Genomic DNA, 18,169 nt, shown 5'->3' with positions numbered 1-18,169 from the left:
AAATGGCTCTTAAAAGAATGAAGCCAGGGTGGAGGGCAAAGTCGGGGATCGTATCTAATCCTCACACATTGATATTTCTTTTGCAGGGGGAGGGGTTGGTAAGAGAAGAAAGCAAAGGCAAAACAATGAGACAGGACCCCTACTAAAGAGGTGTGGGGCTTTTTGACCAAAAAACAACTCCAAAACATTTTAACGGCAACATCTCCATCAGATGCCAGAAGCGATTCAAGGGTGCTTAGAGGAGCAAAGGGCACCCTGATATCAGGATAGCACAGAAAGAAGAGGGGTACCCCAAGAAGGGGTCTTTTTTCATTGAAAACCCCGAGCTGCCTACACCCCATACATTTAAAGCACATGGCTTCCCCCAAAGAATCCGGGGAACGGTTGTTTATGAAGGATTCTGGAAATTGTAGCTCTGTGAGGGGTAAACTACAGTTCCCAGGATTCTTTGGAGGGTGTGTGTGCTTTAAATGAGCAGTCTGTATGGAGCCTTGTGCCTTTTTCAGATTGCTCTTCCAAATCCTATAAGCTCCAGTGAAGCCACCCCATATGACCTCATGAGTCCAGAGCTTGGAAAAGTTACTTTTTGAACTACATCTCCCATCAGCCCAATCCAGTGGCCACGCTGGCTAGCGCTGATGGGAGTTGTAGTTTAAAAAAGTAACTTTTCCAAGCTCTGCTCGTGACACTGCTCTAAAACAGTATTTTTGCTATGCTCTACCTCAATGGAGCTTAGGGTGGCAACCATGGAGATCCTCTCCTCCCATTTCATTTTATCCTTAAGACAACCCTGTGAGGTAGGCTAGGCCAAAAGAGAGGGAGAAGCCGCATCTGCACGAAACATTTAAAGAACTATGCCACTTTAACAATCATGACTACCCCCAAAGAATCCTGGGAACTGTAGTTTGTTAAGGATGCTGAGAGTTTTTAGGAGACCCTTATTCCCCCCATGGAGCTACAATTCCCAGAGGTCCCTGGGAAGAGGTACTGATTGTTAAACTACTCTGGGAATTGTCACCTGCACGCAAAATAGATATCTCCCAACAACTCTCAGTACCCTTTACAAACTATAGTTCCCAGGATGCTTTGGAGGAAGGCAGGGATGTTTAAAGTGATACAAAACTGCTTTAAATGTATGGTGCAGATGTGGCCAGAAAGAAGCAATCGCCTCCAGCGTCTACCCAGGAAAATCAACAGATCTGGGAAATCATCTTTTTTAAGAACTGCACTGACAGGAAGTTGAGGGGATGTCGGGAGAGGAGAAAATTAGGAGCTCCGAGGAAACCCATGCAATGCCGCTTGCAATTCTTGCCCACAGATCTGGGATGGGATGTTGGGGAGAATAAGGTGCAAAACCAGAGGGAGGAGAGGGAGTATTCCTCCTTTCCCCTGCTGCTTGCAGTTTGAGCCCCGCAGATCGGCTCTCCATCCCACACCAATCCAGGCCTGAAACAGGAGTCCCTAGAGAGATGTTTTGGGAGGCAATTTGTCCTCACAGCTGTTTGAGAAGCATTGCTGAGGCAAAGGAAGGGGGAGAAGAGGGCGTTGGCGGGGAGGGGGTGTCAGCTGGCAGACACCTCAGAAACGTGTTTCCCAGTACTGTGCAAATATTCATCAGATTCACATCCTTAGGGGATCAGAGTGTAGTCCACAGAAAAGATACGAGCACTTGAGGGATGCAAAATCCTTTAAATTCCCCACACCTCTCTAAAACCAGGCCGAGTCGACAGCCATCCTGCCTTCAAAGCAACCTACTTCTCTCAATGGGCCCTGGCACATGAGACCACGGATCACTATGCCCACACCGCTTTCTCACACAAACATACACACACACATTGGTCAGAGGTCTCTGAGCAGTGATCATGTCTGGGGACATGGAGAGCCATGACTGGGCCAGACTGTGGGTGCCTGCAGGAATTTTTCGGGGGGGGGAGGGGCAAACTAAAACACTGTGGGGAAGCGCCTAGTTTCTAAATCATAATAATGAGAATCTCTCAGGTTTTATACATGCTAGAAATTTACTTTTATTTTTAAGTGAAAGACAGGCATCTGGATATTATGGTACATCAGAGGGAAGTAACTGCCCCCTCCTTCCCCCCACCATATGCCGAGACCCATGGGTGAGACCCAGAACTGTGACACCCAAGCACGCATCCGTTTCAGGGATGACTGTTCACACCAGGCCTGAACGCAGAGTTTGCAACTGACAGGAGGGGGACGCGCTGTCCCCACCATCTTCAGCCTCCCCATAACATTCAGACCCAGGTGTCCGGGATGTGCGCAGATGCATGCGTGCGGACACACAGAAGAGATCTGTTGGCTTCGCATACACCACAGCTTCCCCTCGGCTTCAATCAGGCCAAGTCCTGAATTCCTTTCCCTGTAACTACAGTGTCTTACTCTCTTTGTTAGGGGATGGTTGCCTTATGCACTCGCTCTCTTCCACCCGCCTCCCCCAACCCCACAAATCTCCTTTTGATCCAGAAGAAGAGTGTGGGGCCCAGGCCCCTTGAGCTATCTTTTATCTTTCCTTTTCTCTCTCCCCCCCCTCTCGGCCTAAGGCTCTGGGCTTCCTTTTTTGGGGGTTGGATGGAGCAAAAGGAAGTGAGGCCAAAAGGACTGTTGTCATATAGGCGCTTAAGATTGTGAAATCCCAAGCCGGGCGAAAAGAGAGACAACTTTTTTTTGGGGGGGGGAGAGAGAGACAATAGCTATCCAAGCCCATTTCCCCCTCTCCAGTAACCAAGAAAGAAGGGATGGGTGGGAAATCAAGCCTTTCTTGTGTCTCCACCACAACTACCAGGACTCAGTGAAGTGACCCAGGGGGTCCCTTCACCGTAAACACTCCAATTCAGGCTGAGCTGTCAAACCCTCCAGGCCCCTATGCCTGAAACGGCCGATACATACACACCCTGAGCTCCATAGATACTATGTATTGACTTTTTACCTCACTCTTCCACCAAAGGATTCAAGCTGGTATATACCTCTCTGCCCCCCCCAACAACACCCCTGCAAGGCAGGTTCAGCTGAGAGATGGAAAGCACCAGAGGCCTACTGCACCACACCTACTCAGGATGGGCCCTGCTGAGAAATTCCACACAGTTTCCCCACTGATCCCAATAGCAATTATCTCCCTCCCCATCCCATGCCCCACAGAGAGAATGGTCAGGCCCAACAGCGCCTTTTCTGTATCCACACCGGTCCCCACTGAGCATGCCCAGAGTCTCTGGACCCCATAGATGCACTCACTGCATGTTCCACTCCATCTGCCCATCTCCACAGGCAAGGTGGAACACAGAGACCCACAGCAAGATCCCAAACTGAAGCAAAGGCTAGTGGCTCAGTAGGGCAGGCCTGCAAAGATCTGTCACATGAATACACCCCACCAGGACCATCCCATGCACAAACACACATCAAGAGCTTAACCGCTTCCTTGGCACCCTTGCACAGAGTTTTTCCCCAGAGAGAGCACCCATGAACAACCCCCTTTTTTTATAACACACTCTTGGGCTCACAAAATTTACACAAACACTGAAAAATCAAGATTCAGAGGACATGGGAATGAGCATGCATCAGAAACTAGACAGGGCAGGGGGCACAGAGCCAACCAAGGGGTCAGCATGGCCTCCCTATTTTATAACCCACTGAAAAAAGCGGGAGACATTCCAAGAGAGGGAGGGGCATCATTGCTGTCTCCCTAGATACCACCCCACGCATTGAACATTTTAAAGAAATCCTTCCAGGGAAAGGAAGGCAAAGTCAGGAAGATATCTTGGCTTGCAGGTCCTGGGTTATGTCCAATGGTAGTCCCACTGAAACCCACAAACATTACTCACTTCAGTCCATTCATTTCAATGGGTCTACTCTGAGAAAAAATTAACTGGATACCGCCCTTTGAGAGTAATAAGACCATATCCACACCATACACTTTTATGCTACTTTAAACACTCATGGCTTCCCCACCAAAATCCTGGGGAAACTGTAGTTTAAGGGTGCTGAGCATGGCAGCTCTGTGAGGGATACACTACAGTTCCCAGGATTCCAGGGGGGGGGATCATAAGTGTTAAATAGTATAAGAGTGCTTTAAATGTATGACATGGATGTGACTTAAAGCCAAACAACAACAAAGCAAAAAGGAGAGGTGATCCGGCTCCAGAACCAGCCAGGCTAACAGTAACAGGTCAGGTCAGGGAAAGAAGGAAGCCATTGGGAGAGAGCACCAATCAACCCCCACCCCACTGTGCTTTGATAGTTCAGGGCTAGGGAGCCATGGAGAGAGGTCAGGTTTGGGGGCAAGGAGATACAAGACAAGAAAGGGTTAGGCAGAGATTTGGAAGGGAAAGTTAGAGGGCTCTGCTGCAGATGCCCTACAAGGGTGCATCAAGGAGAGAGAAAAGGCAGCTTTGGGGGCCCACCAGGAGGGTTTCTTCCAAGGAAAGGAGACTCCTGAGGATGGGATGGGGGCAAAGGTGGGGGTGACAAGCATACCAGCTGTCAAAGAGGCAGGAGTGACGGGGCTGATCCCCCACACCATTCATAGCATATAATGAAGTAATAAAAACAAATAGACCCCCTTTTTTTTCCAAATCCTTCCCAGGTAGTTGATCTGCTATGAATTAGGGTGGGGTGGAGTCAGGAAATAAGAGCATCTTTACAAAAATAAATGAAAGGATTCAGCCCTGGGAAGGGGGCCTCCCCAAGAATGATGGAAAGAAGAAAAAGCCTCAGGAAAAAGTGCACGAGGGAGTTCCCCTTGTTACAGAGTACTTCTTTGACCCCTTTAGGAAGGGGGGGATCCCTATGTTAACCAACTGGGGGGGAGAGGCGGATAATTGGAAAGGGGGAGTGGTTTCCCCAAGGAGGTTTGCATGAAGAAATGGTGGGCTTCTCCCCACCCCAAACAAAACAAAAAAACAAAAGGCATATATAAAGAATTAGGGAGTCTGCAAAGGAATGGAATTTAGGAGTGTCTTCTGAGATAAGCGGCAGCGAGTAAATGAAGAGGGAGTCAAAGTGGACCTAAAGCGGGTGGGAACGGAGTAGTAGTACAGGCCCTCTTTCTCCCCATAGTAAGAGGACAGCTCCATAAGTGGGGTGCAAAGCTACACATAGGGAGCAAGATCATTTCCCTGAAAGGACCCCCCCCCAAAAAAACAAGCCGAGAGACGGCAGAAGAAAAGGGGATAAGGATGTGCAAAGGACCCCGTTTTTCCTTGGGAAGTTGGGGAGCCCCCCCAAAAAAGAACAGCGAACAGGCACATTGGAACGGGGGGGGAAAGAAAATTGCTGCCCAGAAAGGACTGGCGATCTGAAGGGAGAAAAGGACCCTCGTTACCCAGAAAGGGGGAATCCCCTGAAACAAAAAACGTGGCTCCAGAAAGGAAAGTGGCTGTTGTACAAGAAAAAGTTTGCAAAGCAAGAAGAGCGGCGGCGGAGGCGGCGGCGGCGGGGGGGGGGTAACCTCACCTCGTCCCATTTGATGAACTTGCTGCCCTTTATCAAGGTCTCCGGGACTTTCAGGGGCTCCAGCTGGAGCGCGTGGACCCCCGGGCGCGCCCCCGCCATGGCTGCGCCCCCGCGAGCGCGCTCCTGGCCCGGGACCCCCGGCTGCCCGTGCTGCCGAACCGCCCCCGCTCCGGCTGCTCCGGCTGCTCCGGCTCGAGCTGCGGCGGCGGCGGCGTCTTCCACTGCCTCTCGCTGGCCGGGAGGGGCGAGGCGGGGACTGCGCGCGGAGGTGGGACCGGCCCGGGAGGAGACGCTTAAAGAGGCCGCTCGGCTCCTTGTGGGAGAAGAAAAAGAAAGTTGCGTTTAGGGAACGAGTTTCAAGGAATCCCGCGCGCGCTTCCGGGGAGGGGGGAGCCCCGCCGAGTTCATCGGGGTTTGCTCCTCAAGAAGCCCGCCTAGGAAAGTAGACCGTGTTGCCCAGTGGTTAGAGAAAGGAAGAGAATTGTGCCAGGCCCTCGAGAGATAGATAGATAGATAGATAGATAGATAGATAGATAGATAGATAGATAGATAGATAGATAGATTTGGTTGGCCTACAACTCCCATCATTCTTGGCCATGGGCCAGGCTAGCTGGGGCTGACTGGAGTTGGAGACCAGCAAAATATGGAGGGTTTCTTCCTCCCCTCCAGGTTCCCCCACTGAGTATCAGACTACCACTGGGGGACAACCAGGCTCAATTCGCCTCACCCCCGTTCCCCTCAGCCACAAAACTAAGCCAGTCAGACCTATAGTCGCGACCTAGCTACCTCATCGGGGTATCGTGAGGTTCCTGGTTCAATCCACGGCGTCTCCAGGTAGCGCTGAGGGAAAGATTCTTCTGAAAGAGAGAGTTGATTTAGACAGGTGACGTGGTGCCCCGAAATAACGCGGGAATCCGACTCCCATCATCATTGGTCATGCTATCTTGGAACATGTATGTTTTATGTTTCTCAGGTTTTATAGCATTATATCGGTTATTTAAATTGAAAGGCACTTACCTGTACTTCTGTACTTACCTGTATGATCCTGTAATACTATATATGAGGTGTTTAATTGTTACAAATAGCGGCTCTGGGGAGGGTAGGAGGGGGAAAGGGTTTTGGTGTGGATTAGTTGTATTTTTTGTAGTATATCATGGCATATATAATAAACGTTTTTTAAAAAATCATTGGCCATGCTGGATGGGGCTGATGCGAAATGGAGTCCAGCAACATCTAGACTCTAACTAACAAATGAAGCTGAGGCTCATCCATTTCGGCCAACCTCAATCTGCCCCCCGCCTGCCTGCCTTCTTACAACCAGTCCAGGTCTGTGGGACTGGTTCGTCCTTTAACTGGTTGGTGTGGATCTTGCCTGGGGAGGAAGATGGAGACACAACTTGAATGTGTTGGCTCTGCCTGACATTGGCTCTGGTTCCACCTGTTGTCTGGGCTGCCTTCCTTCTGCCCTGCCACTCGCAATGGGTACCACCCACCACCATGGCCTGTTGATATCCCAGTTGAGGGCCTGCCACACTGCCTCTCCCCTTTTCCACTCCTGTGATGTTCAAATCAGTCTCTGGGTCCTAACCTAACCAATATGTAGATCATTACACCTTAGATGGTGGCTGCATACACACCATACTTTTTATTTTATTTATTTATTATTAGATTTCTGTCCCACCTTTTCTCCAAGGAGCTCAAGGTGGCATACAAACACAGTTCTCCCCCTCCTGATTTTATCCTCACAACAACCCTGTGAGGCAGGTTAGTGACTTGCCCAAAATTACCGAGGGAGCTTCATTTCAAGCACATTCTTTTCCCCAAAGAATCCTGGAAACTGTAGTTTACCTTCTTGCAGAGCTACAATTCCCAGCACCCTTAACAAGCTACAGTTCCCAAGATTCTGGAGGGAGGGGTTGATTTAAATATGCTTTAAATGTATAGAGTATGCAGCCCAAGTCACTAGTCCTCAAGCTAAAACTGTCTTCACCAGGCTGCTGTGGGAGATAAGCATGTCAGTAGCTGTAATTTAGTGTCCAGAAGGGTCAAATGTGTGCCGGGGAAAACCTAGAGAGAATAAAATGTTGTTTTTTCCAGACTGGAGGGTTTCCCCTGTACAGAGAGAAATATCAGCCCCACCCTGCTTTCTCAAAAGATGTTTAACAGGATCATAAAGTTAAGCCAACTTGGCTGGATTCCACAGAGGAAACAGCCTTCACTTTCGAACTTCCAGGGAGTTGGAAAAGAATGTAAACACAGAGGAAAGGAAGAAAAAAGGCCCTGACCCTGTGGAAATCTCTTCCTTGTGTGTTGCAGGAAGCCTCAAGTCACAGCAAGAATTTTCTCTGCAAAGTTACAACGCAGATGTGATACGTAATCCTTCCAAGTGAACTTTGAGGGCATAATCAGGGTGAGACTGGAAAAAAAGTGACTGAAAGGTAAAGTGAAAAAAAAATCATTATTATTTTAATGTTGCACTGGACACTGCTTTTTCAACTTTGGCTGCATCTCCCCCTTATATTTAGAGCAGATGGCTTCCCCCAAATAATCCTGGGAACTGTGGTTTTCCCATCACAGAGCTACAATTCCCAGCATTGTTAACAAACTACAGTTTCCAATAATCTTGAGAGGAAGTCATGTGCTTTAAATTTATGCTGTGTACACAGCTTTTTATTCTTCCACTTTGCTGCCAGGATTGTTGGTGGTCTGGAAAAGCACCTGAAAACAGGGCCAACAAAAGCCCATTGGCTTCCTAAGGTCACCTGACATCCGCTGAGTTTGCAAGCTGCAGTACCTCCTTTGAGCCAGCTGCATTGGTGGCGCCAAAGCACAAGAATGAGAACAAACCAAGGACTCCCTCCTCTGGTGAACTGTCATAGTCACACCAAGTGTGAGGCCCTTAGATCTGGCTACCCGAATTTCTGGTTTGAGAGACTCAAACATTATATTGCCAAGAAATGTGTGGCTGCTTATAATAGAATACCAGATAATACAGTAATACCTCAGTCAACAAAGTAGATACGTTCCTGGACATTACTTCTTTAACAGAAACTTTGGTGCCAGAGGTAGGAATAACATGGAAAGAACAGAGATAGGTTCCTGCACCTCAAAAAAGGAAGAGCAGTTCAACATATTTCAGCAAACTTTTTATTCAAAACTGACAATACATTGTCTGAAATGAAACAACCAGGTCAGGTAAGCCTTGCATATAGACCAATGGAAAGCTTCTTCCAAAATGCATCCAGGGATGCCTTCCTTCCTTTTTTCTTTTATCATGTAGCAACTTGCTATAGCAGTCTAAAGCTCTGAGCAGAGGTCTCCTCTCTATACAATTGAGCAGGCAGGTAAGGGCCAGCAGCCGCCGCCACCACCACCACCCTGTGCTTGGTCTCTCTCTCTGCCATCCTCCCCTACACTCAAGCAGCTGTGTCCAGGGCACCTGACGCACTGTTTTCTACAGAGGCGCCTGCACCACCTAGCAAGGAGTGCCACTCCAGCCACACATGAGAGCTGCCTGCAGCCGCTGCAATCCAGTAGACAAGGAACCCCATTCCGACTGTCAGAGTATGCGACCCCACACACACACACCCCACACCCAAAAAAGATTTTGTTACAAGAAGCTTCTTTCCTGGAGGATTTGTTAACTGAGGTATTACTGTACAGTAACTGAGTTTTTAAACTCAGTTTAACAAAGCCTTTGACTGTAACAAAGCCTTGGTGCTTGCAATAAATACCTGCTTGCTCTCAGACAGGCATGAATTAAGTTTTAATCCAGCGAGATTTTGCAAATTGTCATTCTTAACATTTTCATGCTCCCACTGCCTTTAAATATTATTTTCATATTTTGTTGCTGTCTTATGAGACCTGGTACATTTTTATCCCGGCTGATTTAGTCAGCATTTTATAAAAGGCAAGACATCCATTTTAAAAGTAGGATAAAGTCAATTTTGCTGATGTGCACCCTATGCCAGCCTTGCATTTCCTCTCTTTCCACACTAACATTGGGATCTCCATAGAGCAGGGATCTGCCTCCTTTAAAATTAAGTTATTCTGGAAAGCGCTAAGTACACTGATGGCTTTATTTATTTTTATTTCAAAAGCAAAACTAATGCTAACACAACAGTTCTCTGGGAAGAGGGATTGATTGTGAAACCACTCTGACAGTTGTAACTCTGTGCGGAGAACAGGAGTCTCCTAACAGCTCTCAGCACCTTTCACAAACTACCCTTCCCAGGATCCTTTGGGAGAAGCCATGACTGTTTAAAGTGGAATAATAGCGGAATAAATGTCTGGTGTGAATGTAGTGGTGAGGAAACACGCTGAAAAATGTGGGATGAACACATGATTGATGGGAGGACATTAAAAAGCCCTGCAAGCTAACTAGGGTGAATGCTCATTGTTGTATAACTGCCCCACAAATAAACCAGAATAAATGCTCCATAAAGACTAGATATAATCTAACCACCGTGTAAGCTTTGTGCAAGCAAATCAGGATGATTGCTCGATAAAGAAGGCATCTGGAGTTGCCCTTAGCCCCTCCAGATGTTGCTGGACCTCCAACTCCCATCATCCCTGACCACTCGCTGTACTTGGCTGGGCTGAAGACAGTGGGCAGTCCCACAACTATGTCTGAAAGGCCACAGAAGCGGTGGCTTGTGCCTGTTGGGACTGGTGGGGCAGAAGGCAGGGAGCCCAACAGTAGGCGGAGCCAAAGCCAATGATAGGTGGAGCCAGAGCCAATGACAAGCAAAGTCACCTCCTTCTAGTTTTGTCCCCATCCTTCTCCTCCCTGCAAGGGCCACCCTCTGGACTGGTTGTAAGAAAGGAGACAGGCAGCTGGGGGCTGACTAAGGGCAGGCCAAGGTACCCCATTTGCCCTACCAGATCAGCTTCCGCTGGAACACAGGTTTACTCAGCCCTGGGCTAAAACGTACACCAGATTCAAATAATGTCTTTCTTCCACACTCTGCTCCCCATTAACACCCAGATATTCACACAAATAGCACAGGGGGTCAAAAGGTACATTTAGGGTCATGCGGGGAGGAGCTGTATATAGACCCCAGAATGATTTATACACACACACGTACACATATATACCACTCTGTCTTTTTTTTAATACAAATAATTTCTTTACTCCCACGGTGGTTCTAGGGGCAGGATTTTAGAATTCGGCTCCTTTTATGGTGAAACTCTCGCTCCCAGGCCCCAAGCTCAGTTTATTAACTGGGAGTTTATTTTAGTCTGACAAGATGGCAACGTTTTACTCCCGCAACTCCCAATTTATCTTCCTCAGTTTGACACTTTCGGTGCAAAAAGGACTGGATAGTGGATGCAGCTGCATGAGGCACGCGCATGCAAGGCCCCAATCCACGGGAGAAGGCCTTCCATGAAAAGCTGTGAAAAGTTAACTGAACCGGAGTCTGCAAGCGCACCACCACTCTGAAGCATTTTGTCACAGATCCTCAGCTATCTGAGACAAACCAATAGGAAAAATAAAAATATTCCTGTCCTGTCAGTCACTCAGTTCAGTTCACCGTTCGATTCATCTGCCTAAAACTATGGACCAACGCAAAACTAATGCAAATAGACAACATTTATTTTATTAATTGATTAGATTTATTATTCGCGTGATGCCCAGAGGTCCCCAAGCGACGTACACAATGTTAAAACAAAATGAATAAAACACACTATGAAAACATAACAACAAAACAATAGCACTACCACCCCCACACAGCCACAGGAAGGTTTGGCAGCCTATGAAAAACAAAACATCATCTACGTCTATCAAATGCCTGGGAGAAAAGGTACATCTTTACCTGGTGCTGAAAAGATGTCAATGACGGCGCCAGGCAGACCTCACTGGGGAGCATCTTCCGCAGATGGGGAGTCATGACTGGAAAGGTCCTCTCCTGCTTGCGGGCTTCCCCCAGGCACCTGGTTGGCCACTGTGAGAACAGGATGCTGGACTAGATGGGCCACTGGCCTGATCCAGCAGGCTCTTCTTACGTTCTTTGTCACCACCCTCTGAACTTCCCTCAAAGGGAGGACCTGGAGAAGGGCCTCAGAGGAAGATCAAACGGTTCGTATCCGGAGAGGCGTGCCAGAAGATATTGGGGTCCTGAGCCGTAAAGAGCTTTACCAGTCAAAATCAGCACTTTGAGTTGGGCTCAGAAGCGCATCGGCAGCCAGTGCAATTGGAACAGGATAGGTCGTATATGCGCTGTTCACCTTGAACCAGTCAACAATTGGACAGCTGCATTCTGCACTAATTGATGCTTCCAAACCGTATTCAAAGGCAGCCCCACGTAAAGTGAATTGCAATAATCCAACCTTGAGGTTACCAGAGCATAGATTACTGTAGCCAGGTTATCCCTGTCCAGAGAGGGTTGCAGTTGGGCCCCCAGCCCATGCTGATGAAAGGCACTCCACGCCACTGAGGCCAGCTGTGCCTCAAGCGACAGCAGTGGATCCAAGAGAACGCCCAAACTACAAACCCGCTCCTTCAGACCTCGTCTAGAGCAGGCTGCACATCACTCAGCCGCAGTAGTGTAGTTGCAAATTCAGAAGTGCAGGGTCCTTTCATGATAGTCACAGCCACCACCACCCTTTTTTGCTGCTGGGTTGAGAATGAGATCCTTGTTAATGCCTTCTCTCACAACAACAGACATCCCTAGCAGCTAATAAGCATGAAAATTGGGGAAAGTTAGCTACTGAAAAGAGTCTTCTCAGTGGCTGACTCACATTTACTCCGATTGGCTCCAATCAGCAGGAAAGGACAAGGGAGCAGGTTAGAAGACTTTTCTCAATGGCTAACACATTCCCCTTTCATAATGATTAGCTCATAGGATGTTGAAGCATAGGGACCTTGCTGGGACCCTGCTCCTAAAAAAGTAAGGGGTCTAAGACCCTGGACAACTTCACCTGTACCCAGCCAGAGGAACCACCCACCACCAACATCTCAGAATTGTCTGGATTAAGCTTCAGTATATTGGCCCTCATCTGGCCAACATCTGACAAGGGACAGCGCCCCAAGTGAGACATTGTTGGGAATCTACTAAGAGTCCACACCCCAATGGGGGGGCTCCCTAAAAAGGCCCTCTCCAACCTGCTTGCCCACCTGCCTCTCCCTTTCAACCCTTGTGGTGATTGGCTCTCTGCCTGACATGCAAGAAAGCAAGCGGGAGGAGAAAATAGTAAGGAAGAGGAGGAGCGATAACAGTCAGTGATAATGGCAAGGAGGTCAGCTCACAGCATGGGGACCATGGAAGGCATCTTGCCAAAGGGACCTTCAGAGCCTGCAGCTGGGAAGCTCTTTCAGCCCGAGGGCCACAGTCCCTTCTGGGCAACTTTCCGGGGGCTGCATGCTGGAGTGTATAGAGAGGAGAACTGTATATATGCATTTTTGTAAACATTGTTTGGTTGGAGAACCACATTGCAAAATTCAGATACATGCGGATTTCAAAGGATGACTGTCTTTCAGTTATATTGTTTCAGAAAGTGTGAATTTGATAGATTTGGCTTGACGTGCAAAGATACACACACACCCAAAGTGGTGAGGATAGAAACCATGGAGAAAGCAGACAACTCCCCTGGCAAATAAAGGCCAAACTGAGCCAAACCTGTGGAGTTTGTTTTTTTCTTGCTTCAACACCTATGGATAACTGTTGTCCTGGGGAGATCTTTCCATCTAGTGGCGGGTGTGTGGAGCTGCAGGCAAGAAGCTGGCTGAAGCAACTGTATCCTCACCAAGCCAGAAGAGGGAAATGAATAAAGAACAACTGCAGGGAATGAAAAAGAACTGGGATGTGTGGGTTGAGATTTTTTAAAAAAATCTATGATTCTGTGCAAGTAAAGAAAAAGTACGCAGTTTGATACCAGACACAGAATTTAGCACTTTCCCAAAATCACAACTTTTATTTTTTTAAAAGGGGGAACAAGCTTCTAGTCCTTAGGCTTGGAAAGATATACCTGAATGAAACTGCCATGGAAGAATGACTGAAGCATGGTGTAAAATCAAATTCATAAAGGTGGACAACGCCTGGCAAAATTTCTGCTTTGTGGTTGAGGCTGAGGAACTTCACAATAAAGTGAATAATTTTTTTCAAGGTAGACCTATACATATGGATCCATTTTGCTGAATTTGCCTAAGGGATGCAGGTCAAAGATTTGGCTTCATGATGCAGAATATTGTATACACACACACTTACAGCACAGAATGCATACATTCCCACATACATTTTAACTATTTTGTTTAATTTAATGGATCTCCGAGACACTCCATAACCAGAATTCTTCCGGGAGACATAAAGGCAACCTCTAGACAGTAGATATTTTACAGGAGAGATTCAAGCACATACCAGAAATTTAGGTTTAGGATTAAAGCGGATCAATGAGCTCTGTCACCCTAGTACAACAAATCTACTTTTTAAGACCAAAAAACCCCCAAACCTGACTTTTTGCAGTTAGGAAACCTACAGGGAAATGCACTGAAATGTGTGGAATTAATGAATGATTAATGGGAAACACCCCACAAGCAAATCAGGATGAACACCGAATAAAGTTCAGGACAGATGACAGGAAGGAGTTCTTCACAAAGTGCATAGCTAAACAATGGAATTCGCTCCCACAAGAGGCAGTGATGGCCATCAACTTAGATGGCTTTAAAAGAGAGTTACACAAATTCATGGAAGATCAGGCTGTCATCGGCTACTTGCCACAATGGCTATGTTCTACCTCCAGTGTTGAGGGCAGCATGTCTCTGATTGCCAGTTGCCGGGAATCGTAAGTGGGGAGAGTTGCTCCTGCGCTCAGGTCCTGCTTGTGGGCTTCCCACAAGAGGCATCTGGCTGACCACTGTGAGAACAGGATGCTGGAGTAGATGGGCCCCCTTTGGCCTGATCTAGCTAGGCTCTTCTTACATTAATACATTTTCCCTTGTCTTGTGGTGTCTGAAGTAAGTTCCTTTATTCTACTGGATGCCCATGTGTGTGCATATGGGCATGTATGCATTAATGCCTTAAAATGCGACAAGGCATTTTTTTCTCATTGCATTTCAGTTTGTGTTTGCACACCACTGCACACATCAGCACGGTTTGATGTGTATGGAAATCTCCTCCTCTGTGTACACCCAGAGATGGGGCAGGGATATCTTAGCCATTATCTGGCTTATTTCCCGACCCCATCTTTGCCCAAGATATTGTCATCATGCGCCAGTCATTTGCACATATGCACAGCTGTTTACCTGTGTACGCACAGACCCTTTTTTTTTTCCCCTTTCTGTTACCGGGTTTCCCCTATTCTAGAAGTTCCACCCATGACGTCAGAGGTTTAGGACCAACTCCTGCAAACATTTCCATTGTATGCACCTGGGATCCACCAAACAGTCGGAGTGAAACTGGCTTGGAGTGAAATGCATCAAAACACAGTTTTTTTAGAAGAGAATTAAAGATGCCTGTGGATCCTGGCTAACATTGGGTGCCTCCAAAACTTCAAAAACAGAGAGGGGAACACACTGGAGCCAGATTAACAGCTAACGTGTACATAGCCTATGTGTGTGGTGGATACCACCATATATCCAGTGATAATTTTAGATCCTGAATTGAATGGTCTTTAAGCCCTCCCACTCTTTAGATGGTAATGTGTTTTCACCACAATGTGGTAAGCCACCCATTGCTGCACTTAAGAGCCTTCCCGCTCATTCTGCTGAGTAAAGTTCCCAGGCTGTGTAGGCACCATACTTTTAAAGCATTTGAAGCACATGGCTTTCCCCAAAGAATTCTGGGAACTGAACTTTACAGAGCTACAATTCCCAGCCCTCTTAACAAACAACATATTATTGCCCATCTCACCCCATATTGTATATGCTGACTGGCAGCGGCTCTAGCTGTTGTACTGCCTGAGATCTTTTTTTAAATGGAGATGGCAGGGATTCAATCCAGCATGCAAAATTGGTGCTTTGCTACTGAGCTATGATCCCTGCTCTAAGAGGTGACATCACCCCTGTGCTGAAGCAAAAGTTTCAATCCTGCTGCTGGGGAACCTTTTTCAGCTTGATGACCATTCACCCTTCTGGGGGCTACTGATGGGTGGAGCAATGCATGCAAATTTTATCTTTGTACAGTAAGCTAATTTCTGCATGCACTCACCCACCCCTCACTCTCTATCCTCCATCCAGGCAGGCCAAAGGCATGGTCAGAGGTCAAGGGCACATTCTGGCCAGGCATGGAGGGTTCAAAGCAGGGCCAATGACGTGTGTGGCCTGGTGACAGAGGGAATGGCCTCAGGAGAGTCCCAAGGGCCAGATGGGACATTTGGCCCCCTGCTCTGAAGTTCAACACCCTGCATTATAGGCAAAAAAGGGGTGGAAATGCTAACCTGACTACATGGGGATTGATATTCTATTTGACTTTTAACATTATTATTATTATTACTAATACTAATACTACCCCTTGAGAGGTCCATATTAGCCCTGAAAGGCAATATAAATAAATCTACATAAGAAAGCAGACTAAATTCAAGGGACACTCTGCATATGCTCAGAGGCCCACTCACCCACACATGTTTCAAGGCTGAGTTTGGCACAAAAGCCAAACGACAATGGAATCAATTACCTAGAGAGGTAGTGGATTCTCCAACGCTGGAGGCATTCAAGAGGCAGCTGGACAGCCATCTGTCAGGAATGCTTTGATTTGGATTCCTGCATTGTGCAGGGGGTTGGACTTAATGGCCTTATAGGCCCCTTCCAACTCTACTATTCTATGATTCTATGAAAACACACACACCCCAAACCAACCACAGTCTATTTCTAACGAAGACCTTGCAACAACCCCAACATAGCTTTTTAAAAAAAGTCTTCAAGGTGAACTCTGGGTTTATGGGTGGGTTCCTTTTATCCTTTTCTCCCAAAACTACTTCTCCACAGAGCCTGAAGGGGGCGATGTTAGTTAGTTTGAGGTTAGTCCTCCTCGCAGAGATTCCATCTTTTGTTCTGCCAGACAAGTTTTCTTCCCCTCCTGTCTTTCAGATGGGTTGTTTTTTGAAACCTTGCTGAGATTACCAATTCCAGAGAGTTAGAAGAATGTCATATATACCAAAAAGGGGGGGGGGGAGAAGAGGCGGGAGTCTTATGGAACCTTAAAGACTTAACAGATTTATTGTGGCATAATAAATTATAACCCAACAGAAGGTTGCACTGAAATAAATCTGTTAGTCTTATAACGTGCCACAAATCCCATTCCTTCTTAAGCCTGTGGCTCTAGTTTACAAGCTGGTCTGAACCACACTCAAAACACTGTGTACAGTTGTGGTTGCCACATCTAAAAAAACGAGTGTCAAGTTGAAGGTGTAGAAAAAGGGCAACAAAAATTAGGGGGGGGCTGTTAAGTATCTCCCATGTGGGTATTTTTCCCCAAAGGTTGGAGTTATTTCATTTCCAAAGAAGGTGAGAAAGGATCGATATGATTGAGGGTTCAAAACGTATGTATGAGATGGAGGAAGTGGACAGGGAGATCCTCCCCACCGTTATTATACTAGAACCCAATGGAGTCATCCAGTGAAGTTGAATGGAGGGAGATTCAGGTCTAGGGATAGGCAAATCTCTCCATTTCAGTTTCTCTCAGATTCTCACTTTTCCAATCTTAAATTCAGTTATCCACATTTCCACATCAGTTTATGATTTATTTTTAACAGTCCTCATGAAAATTCACCAGCATTTTAGTGCGACTTTCTCCTAATACATACATTTTGGTGTGCACATTTGCCTAATATACACATTTTGCAAAGCATTTATCCCTTACATGATGCATGTTTGCACGTTATTTAAATTAATACAGTAGGGCCCCGCTTTACAGCGTTCCGCTAATACAGCGGTTGTCAATTGTGGAAAGGCCCTGCTTTACAGTGCTTGTTCCGCTTTTACGGCGTTTTTTTGCCATTGGGCGCCATTTTGGTCAATGTAAGTCAATGGGATCCGCTTTACAGCGGTTTTTGCTTTACAGCAGGGGTCCGGAACATAACCTGCTATATGAGCGGGGCCCTACTGTATATGCACTTGCATGCACATTTTAACCCTAGCATATGAATTTTTGCATGACCCCCTGGGAGGAAGGGCAGGATATAAATCTAATTAACAAGAACAATACGTTACTTGGCTGGTAAACTGCATTGCACAATTTGGAGAAGCACAGTTTTTGCAGGATGCCTGCATTTCAGGTTCATGTATTGTTTTGCAATGTTTAGCCATGTCAGCTAAACAGAACTAAGGCAGTACAAGAACATCAGAAGAGCCTGGCTGCTGGATCGGGCCAGTGGCCCATCTAGTCCAGCATACTGTTCTCACAACGGCCAGCCCAGATGCCTCTTTGGGGAAGCCCACAAGCAGGCCCTGAGTGCAAGAGAGCGCTCTCCCCTCCTGCAGTTTTCAGCAACAGATATTCAGAAGCATACTGCCTCCAACAGAGGTGGGAGGCCGTAGTTCAGGAAGCAAATATACTCATGGAGAAACTTGTAGACTGCAAAGGCGTTAGCGAAGTGGGGCATGCTTGAACAATCAGGCTGCAAATGAGATCTGCGGCGATTGTAAAGTGCTCTGTACCTTGATTTTGAACTCAGGGACAGAGCTCAAAGGTGGAGCGCATTGTTTGCCCGCGGAAAAGTGGTGGCTTTTCTCCTGGGCTCTTCAGTTTAAAAGATCCTGATAAACAAG

General features: G+C 47.1%; 1 protein-coding gene and 1 long non-coding RNA gene across 5 annotated transcripts in view; one reads left to right on the top strand and one right to left on the bottom strand.

The window, feature by feature from the left end:
- The window catches only part of PLCB3 (phospholipase C beta 3), a 115,875-nt gene extending 103,830 nt beyond the window's left edge, over positions 1–12,045 (bottom strand). Inside the window, exons 1-3 of one of the 4 annotated variants that reach the window (XM_061606203.1) lie at positions 11,283–12,045; positions 6,253–6,323; positions 5,467–5,779 (exon numbers count right to left, since the gene is read on the bottom strand). In XM_061606203.1, coding sequence (XP_061462187.1) covers positions 5,467–5,779; positions 6,253–6,323; positions 11,283–11,357 — 459 coding nt within the window. In that variant the 5' untranslated portion in view covers positions 11,358–12,045. The remainder of the gene's footprint in view (positions 1–5,466; positions 5,780–6,252; positions 6,324–11,282) is intronic. The other 3 variants (XM_061606204.1, XM_061606201.1, XM_061606202.1) reach the window with 3 other exon arrangements.
- LOC133374902 (uncharacterized) lies at positions 5,615–11,158 on the top strand. Its single transcript, XR_009760013.1, has 3 exons — positions 5,615–6,419; positions 7,783–7,904; positions 10,760–11,158. It is a non-coding gene; the product is annotated as an uncharacterized LOC133374902 (long non-coding RNA).
- Positions 12,046–18,169: the final 6,124 nt, after the last annotated feature.

This window comes from Rhineura floridana, chromosome 22 (assembly GCF_030035675.1).
Source record: "Rhineura floridana isolate rRhiFlo1 chromosome 22, rRhiFlo1.hap2, whole genome shotgun sequence".
Taxonomy (NCBI): Eukaryota; Metazoa; Chordata; class Lepidosauria; order Squamata; family Rhineuridae; genus Rhineura; species Rhineura floridana.
The sequence above is the reverse complement of the archived record's forward strand: the minus strand, read 5'-3'. Positions and strand labels throughout refer to the sequence as shown.